Genomic DNA, 8,042 nt, shown 5'->3' on the forward strand with positions numbered 1-8,042 from the left:
AACGACCTCACCGAACCGCTGCTGCACGTGGAGTCAACGGGACCTCGTGAGACAACATCTGAGTAACCTGCAGCAGGGAACCCATTGGTTAAACGTTCAAATTCCTCATTTCTGTTGAAATCAGTATCACGTTCTCCTGAAATGAAATTATTCAACTCAGTAATTCCATGTATTGTCCATGATGAAAAGGTGGTCTGATTGACGGTAGGGTTGGCTCCCTGGGAGTTTTCTGCTTGTGCTGATCACCGACAGTCGTCTGTACCCGCCGGCTCCCCCAGTGCAGAGGCACAACCGGCCACCGCACACTGATGAGAACATCCGGTACTTTTACTAGTTAGAAAAAACCAGCAAGCAACTTGCACTAATTTTGACATTTTACATCAATCTGATAAAGAATACTGTAACCGTGAGCCACCATGTACCTGTTTATTGTAGTTGCAGACTCCTTATTTCACGTTAAATCTGGATTTAGTTTCCCATGTATCCCTGTGAGTGCCCTTCAATCATGCAAACAATAAGCAAAGTAAAAAGACATTTCAGCTGTATTTATTCTACCACTACCAGCTCTCAATATATAGCTTTCTTTTATAAATAAATAAATTCCTGTGCTGTGTCATTAGAAGAAATAATCTTCTATCCCCCCCTGGTTCTTTTAAAAAGTCTGGAAGATAAGAAGATACTCAAGTTTTATTAATTAATTGTCACAGTCTTCACACAGAACATGGAGAGCTGGCTCGCTGGTCCCTGGTAAGACGCAGCACTGAGCCCTTCCATGCAAAGGGGACAAATACACTCACCCTCTGTTTTGGCACCGTTAGTTGCAGGTTCTGTTTTAGAACAGTAATGTAGATGTTTTTAAGATGCCATACGTCAACCTGAAATTATGACACAGTCATAGAGCAGATGTTTAAATTACTAAAAATCAAGGCATGATTTAAATTTTGCCACCAAAAACTGCTGAGATGACTTTATAACCAGCAGGTAAACAAAACGAAGGAACAGTCTGAGAATTCCACAGCAAGCTGCGCACACAGCGTATTGCCCAGTTACTTGTCAGATCGGATCCCGGTTGTGCCTCGGCGTTGTCCAGCGCGGCCGCGGTCGCTGTTCACGCTGCCCCAGAGTCACGGCCGCGTCCCCCTGCCCCACTGCGGGGACCCTGCCCCACTGCGGAGGCGGCTCTGGGTGTGCGAGCTCAGCGCAGGGTTAGTAGTGGGGCTCGCAGTCCTCCACCAAGCTGTCGGTGATGTAGCTGCATTCAAGGACACGTTCGTAGTAGCTTTTTTCAGCAAACGTGTTCACTGTCCAGGCAACCACTTGGATTCCCTTCGAAGCCCAGTACCTGACGTAGTCTCTGCAGGGAACAGACAGCACAAAGCAAGGCTGACACCGGTGTGTTTCGGGCAGACAGTGCTAAGGCTTCAATGGAATTTTAGTCTTACATCGGTATCTTGTCATCTTTTGCAATGTTATCTTTTTGTGGCTTACTACTGTAAACAGGCAAGAGCAACAGTTTTCTTCCCCTTTAGGATTAAATTTAGGATCTAGCACAAGATAAAAATACAGATTGAAAAGATAGAGGCTTAAAATAATAAAATAGCATGCAGTAAAGAAACAATCTAAACAAACTTAGACAACACTAAATGGAACATATTAATTAAACATACTTTTACCTCCACCCTTACATACAACAGAATGATATTGTGTCCTGAGATTTTAGCAATTTTTATCACTTACTGAGAAACAAAATTTTTCTGTATGAGGAAAGCGGAGACCCCACAGAGTCGCCACAGGAAGCTGTGCAGGCTCCAATCTAGAACGACATCCAGCACCATGTACAACCGGAGTTTCCAGGAGGAACCGAAGCGGGGGGTCCCGTCTCCAAAGTGGCTGAGCTGCCACGGCCGGTGCGTCAGGGCCGTCACCACGTTCCGGTCAGCTTGTCTCATCTGGAAGAGCCAGGAAAGGTCGGTGATTCACACAGAAGCAACAGAACTTGTGAGAGGTTCAACACGAAGTGCCAGAATGCATGTGCAGCTCTACTGGAATCCTTTTCCCTCTCTGCCCACCAGATCCTTTGTAACTCTTTTAGACAGCCCTTTATGGGATTTTGCTGCTTTGTCTTTAAAACTGAATAAGCAACTGCTTTTATATTAAAAAAAAAAAATCATATAAGAGTCAGGCAACGGAATAAAATACATAGTAAATGGAGTTGGCAAAGAGAATTAGGAAACAGTTTGAAGAATTGTCTACATTTCTATCAAAACACGAGTTTATTTAACAGGTACCTGGCCATATGCCAACTGGAAGAGCAACACACTTTGTCAGCAGAGCTTTCAGGATGGAGGGAACTGCTGCAGAGTCGTACATGCACGTAACGATCACAGAGGGATCTAATCAGATTATGCGAGAGACTTACGACTTATGCTTCATTTGTTTTTAACAGTCTTGGCAATTTTAACAACCCAAGAGTAATCTGGAAGTCAGTTGTATATCTCACTGAAATTCCCAGACAGACAGAACTAAAAAAAAAATCCAAAATAAACTTTAGGAAACATCACCTTATAAACAACATCTGGCATGAACGAACAGACTACGCTGCTGTTATACAAATGTGGAAATTCCAGGTAGACTTGTTTTAGGGCATCAACTGCCTGCCAATTAGAGATAAACACAGATGTTACATTTATATATAAACTCATATTTACTTTACACTGAAAAATCATTTGAGAATAATCCCCTTTAAAAATACTTTCCTGGTTTGTATTACAAGATTGAAACGAAAAGGGGGGAGAAGAAAAACAGCATCTTGTTTATACCATTAACACCGAAGTGACATTTGGTTTTTTTTGCAACGAAAGTCCTTTTCATGATTCTGTTTGCAGCAATGAGTGGTGTTTGAAATATCCTCAAACACAGGGTGTTGCAAAAAGCTGGACGCAATTTGAAATCACGATATCTCTGCAACCATGAGCCGCTCGTGAATGAAACTCCTACAGTCTGTATCGCAGCTGGAGGGAGCACAGAACATTTATAATAAGGTTACTAAGGCTTGATAACTCATTAAACCATTTGTAAATTTTTGTGTAATTGTAACCTGTTGGGTCCATCTTTTTGAAACACCCCGTACATTGTGGATAAAATTCTTCAGTATTACCCAGGGTTCAGTTCAAGGGGAAAAATGATTTCCATATTTTGCTATGCTAAAGAAATAATTATGATGATTTTCATAAAACGTTAACGCTTGGTCACCTGTATCTGCTCTCAGCAATGCAAATGACAGACAAGCAGGATCCGTGGTTGAGGCTGCTGGTGTGACAGCAGCTCCCTCAGCACCACCGGGCATTCCCATCGCTGTTTCACGATGGGGCTGAGAGCTGAACCCAACACTCACACACCTCACACGCCGGTTTTGAGTTGCAGCTTCCCAGGACAATGGAATTGGACATGGAAACACGTTGTCTGTGCTTTGACAGCCCAGCTTTGGATGACACCAACAGAAGACCCAGTCTTGCTCCCATTAGAAGGGGCTGTACCACACTACCAGTTTGAGACCAACAGAAAAGCAGGTGAGAAACCCAAAGAACGGGCGAGGGAAGGTGTCTCAGTACAGACAGCAGTACCTGACTCGCGTGGCCTTTGACATCGAAGTAGATGATAAGATTGTGACGCATAGACTCCACAACAGCTTCTCGCAGCGTCGGTACCTTTTCACCCTGGAATTTGCTCCTGCAGAAACACAGAACTCCGTGGGATGCGGTCACAAGACACATGCAGACACACACCCCGACCACAGAGCTGCTTCCTCTTGAACACAGTTTGCTGCCACACCAGCGTAACAGGCGGGACGAAGCGCCACTGGCACCGGCCGCTCTCCCACCCACATGGAGAGGAACACGTGCGCATCTCCTCTTCCCCCAGGATCCCACGAGACCATTATATCCGTCCAAACTCAAGGTCTAACCTGACGCTCACCAACCCCGTGTGGACACCAAACCACTGATCTCAGTTCTTCACTTCCTTCCTCAGCTGCCACAAAGCAGCGTTTGGTCCCCACCGCTCACCCTCCCCAGCTTTGGCTGCGCTCCCTGACCAGCAGATCCTGGCAGAACAGGCCAGACCAGCCGAGGATGCAGGAGAAGCAGCTTCACACATCAGTAAATGATTCCTGATGAGGTGACAGTGAACAGCAGCTGATCAGCAGTGACCACAGTGTGAAGTTCTTGCTCAGGAGATCATCTTTCCAGTCACAGACGGGGAAGGTGCAACTGGTACCAGACTCCCAGGTGATGTACGTCTGGCAATCCCCAGTGCAGTGTCTCAGGGATACAAGGAACACATACTAGAAGCTCTTCCTCTGAAATGGATCCACTTATGATACTGTAGAGGTTGCGTTGTTATCAAAAATTTAGTAATGTATAAAAATATTTTCCCTCGAATGCCACTGGAAAGGACCTGATCAGCCACTGGGGTCTCAGCTCCTGCCTGAGACCACACAGGAAACATCTGGCTCCTTTTTGATGGTATAATCCTGATGTTTGGAAATTGTGAAATCACTGAATCGCCAAGACGCAACCAGTCAAGGAATACATGTGACTAAATTAATTTTAGAAGTAATTACTCGAGACAGTTCTGACACCTTGTGAAACTCCCAGTATCTTTAGTGTTCTACTGTCAATTCAGAGGAAGCTCTTGTAGGGATTAATCTGTGGGTTTTGTCCTTGAAAGCCAATTATCTTGACTCTGCTTCGCTGTTCCTATTGCAAGGATGGGTAAGGAGATACAGTTTCATACGCTTCTAAAATCAAATGAGAAGTAATATATGGGACTCCAAGTTTTAAATTTACAAAAATGTTCATAGGTGATAGATCAAATCAATAATTTTGTTTATCAAGAATGTTTTTTTCACCGTTGAAACAGTAATTTCAGAATAGCAATAGTATATTTACCATAGCCTATGTTTTGCAGCTGGATTAAGCTTCCTAACTTCATCAAAAGTCAAGTCAGACAATCTTCCAGACCCATCGGTTGTCCTGTCCACTGTTTCATCATGCATTAGAATGGGAACACCATCCGCAGTAAATTCAAGATCCAGCTCAACACCTGTTGCTCCATTCTTGGCTGCCTTAAAAATAATTAAAAGAAAGAAAATCACATACATAACAGAAGAGACAGCTTTATAGATTTAATATAGGTATAGCTACAATTAGTTTGTATTCTGGTTAAAAAACCGCCCCAAACCTATTAAGGTTCTTTTTAGTCAGCTTGGTCTGCAGATCAAAGTAGGTTTCACCCACATAATCGTGAGAAGCATTTATAGACCAACTGAAAGCATACAATCTATTTTGCAGATAAAACCATACTGATAATGTCTCCGTCTTGGGATTGGGACTGTTTCAGGATAAAAATGCAGAAAATAATCCTGTTCTCTTCTTCTGGTCCAATAACTCCTGTGTCCTCATGTTACTTTCTAAAAGCGAAGGGAAGCAAATGCCTAAACTTTAGATAACTTATAGATTAATACTCAGAAGCCAGAATCAGAGCAGGGCATCAGAGCATAAAGTCTTTGCTTGCCCAAGGAAGAGCTATCATCCCTTTTCTTTACAGAACACAGGTATAATATTATCTTTAAAAGTCAGATTTGCCATCCATGTGCAGTACAGCTCATCCACCACACGCACGAGATACAAAACCTCCCAGAAGTACCCCTTGCCATGCATGTACTGAACAGTATCTGTTATGTAGGCAAATCCCTGTTCCTGGCCAAGGAACTCCTGTACCAGAGAGCAATGAGCAGCTGAGCTGCCTTAGAACATGTCAGGCATGCTGCTCCTGCCGTGGCGCTTTCCCAGGAACCCCTCAGAAAAGCACCTGAGTGAACTGCGAGCCGGACAAATTGTTCTGAAGGCCAAATGCACCAGAAATACAAATGCCAGGCATGCACTAGAGGTTACTCTAGAGGTATCTGCCAAGTCAGGATCTCTATTGTGCAGCTTCAGAATTGATCAGAACAGAGAGCCCTGCCTGGGCAAAGGTGAGAAACCATCAGAGCAGCAACTCCTGGTGGCTGCAGCTTCAGCAGGGGAGCAGGAGGGGCAGGGCTGAGCTCTTCTCTCTGTGACAGTGACAGAACCCAGGGAATGGCAGGAACATGTGCCAGGGGAGGGTCAGCTGGACATGAGGAAAAGGTTCTTCACCCAGAGGTGCTGGACACTGAACAGGCTCCCCAGGGAGGTGTCACGGCCCCAGCCTGACAGTGTTCAAGAAGAGTCTGGACACCGTCCTCAGACACACGGTGTGACCTGTGGGGTGTCATTGCAGGGACAGGAGTTGGGCTCCATGATCCTTGGGGGTCCCTCCCAACTCAGGACATTCTGTGATTCTATGATCTCATTGTCACAGATACACTACACTTGAAATTGTGATTAGCAGTCTCAAATGATTCTCAGAAACAGATTTTTGAACCTGGCTGCATCACGATGCCTCCCAGATGAGGCAGCACTAAGTTTCGTGGCATGGCTGTACACAGTGAAGTTCTCACAGTGTCAGATTCTCCTATAACTGTGGATTCTCCTTACAGACCTAAAAAGCAAATGACCTGTTACTAAGTCGGTTACTGTCTGCTCTGGTGAGACCCCCCTGCAGTGCTGGGCCAGCTCTGGGTCCTCAGCACAGGACACACATGGACCTGCTGGAGAGGGGCCAGAGGAGCCCCAGAAATGACCCGAGGCTGGAACAGCTCTGCTGGGAGGACAGGCTGAGAGAGCTGGGCTGTTCAGCTGGAGAAGAGAAGCTCCGGAGAGACCTTAGTGCAGCCTTTCAGTGCTTAAAAGGGGCTGATAAGAAAGATGGGGACAGACTTTTGAGCGGGGCCTGTTGTGATAGGAAAAGGGGTGATGGTTTTAAACTAAAGGAGGGAGATTCAGGCGGGACATGAGGAAGGAATTGTTGGCCCTGCGGGTGGTGAGAGCCTGGCCCAGGTTGGCCAGAGAGGTGGTGGCTGAACCATCCCTGGAGACATCCCAGGCCAGGCTGGACGGGGCTCTGAGCAACCTGAGCTGGTGCAGATGTCCCTGCTCATGGCAGGGGGGGCACTGGGGGGGCTGGGGAGGGCCCTTCAGCCCAAACTGTTCTGTGATTCCAAGCTGCTGTCTGCTCTCCTATTGTTGCAATATCAGCAAAATATAGTACTTCACTAGCAGTATTTCAGTAGCACTATTACACTTCCAAACTATCCATCAGCACCAAGGCTGTAATGCAGCTCCCACAGAAAGACTCGGATCTGATCGAGCTGCTGGAATCTGCCTGACAAGCCACCGCTTCCTGCGGGCAGGAGCCGCGCTGTCCGGGCGGGTCGCGTTGCTGTACTGCTCTGTTGCAGCCTCTCGCCCACCACACCCGGGGGCAGAGGCTCCCAGGCGCTCCCCGTCCCCACAGAGCATTTTCACCCCTCTGAGCCCGGCCCTGAGCGCCGGGCACGCCAGACGCGGTTCCGGCGCCACCCGGGGCCGGGGCAGCGGGGCCGGCGCGGGGTCCCCGCGGGGCTGACCTGTCGGATGGCCGCCAGCGTGTTCTCCGGCGCGTCGTGCGCGCCGCCGCGGTGGGCGATGCGGGCGGCGGCGCCGCGGGGCCGCAGGACGCGCTGGGCGCTCTGCGGGGCGGCGGGCTCCAGGCTGAAGACGTGCAGCGCCAGGTAGAGCAGGGCCGGCAGCAGGCAGGCCAGCGCCGGGCTGCGGCTCAGCGCCAGCACCGCCAGCAGCAGCGCCGTGAGGGAGCTCACCAGGCCCTCCCCGTAGCACAGCATGGCGGGGCCGGGAGCAGCACAAACCCGCCGACCCCGCGGCGGCCGCCGCTCCCCAGGACAAGAGCGACGGCAACACCGCCACCCCGAGCGCCAGCCAATCAGCACTCAACCACCCGCCGCCAGCAACCAATCGGCGCCCGCTTTCAGCTAAGCAGCGCGTGGCAGTGTCTCCGCCAGCCAATCGCCGCTCGGCACCGCCCCCGGCGGGCGCGGAGGAGGTGGCGCGGAAGCGCAGGCG

At 48.5% G+C, this 8,042-nt stretch overlaps 1 protein-coding gene across 1 annotated transcript; it reads right to left on the reverse strand.

Moving 5' to 3' along the window:
• Nucleotides 1–112: 112 nt before the first annotated feature.
• On the reverse strand, nucleotides 113–7,854 carry GDE1 (glycerophosphodiester phosphodiesterase 1). The gene is made up of 6 exons (XM_065644642.1): nucleotides 7,550–7,854; nucleotides 4,950–5,125; nucleotides 3,624–3,729; nucleotides 2,562–2,654; nucleotides 1,738–1,949; nucleotides 113–1,354 (listed from the first exon to the last, which is right to left on the reverse strand). Exons 1-6 carry the CDS (start codon nucleotides 7,802–7,804, stop codon nucleotides 1,207–1,209), a joined length of 990 nt encoding a protein of 329 aa, XP_065500714.1. The 5' UTR covers nucleotides 7,805–7,854; the 3' UTR covers nucleotides 113–1,206.
• Nucleotides 7,855–8,042: the final 188 nt, after the last annotated feature.

Source organism: Caloenas nicobarica, chromosome 14 (genome assembly GCF_036013445.1).
Source record: "Caloenas nicobarica isolate bCalNic1 chromosome 14, bCalNic1.hap1, whole genome shotgun sequence".
Classification (NCBI taxonomy): domain Eukaryota; kingdom Metazoa; phylum Chordata; class Aves; order Columbiformes; family Columbidae; genus Caloenas; species Caloenas nicobarica.

Bases quoted from the DNA above. Each gene is read 5' to 3' on its own strand.
- GDE1 (XM_065644642.1), bottom strand. From the start codon at position 7,804: ATGCTGTGCTACGGGGAGGGCCTGGTGAGCTCCCTCACGGCGCTGCTG. The intron at 1,950-2,561 runs GTGATGTTTCCT...TGGCTCTTCCAG, and splicing joins TGCCAGATGTTGTTTATAAG to ATGAGACAAGCTGACCGGAA. The intron at 1,355-1,737 runs GTAAGTGATAAA...TGTTCCCTGCAG, and splicing joins CAGAAAAATTTTGTTTCTCA to AGACTACGTCAGGTACTGGG.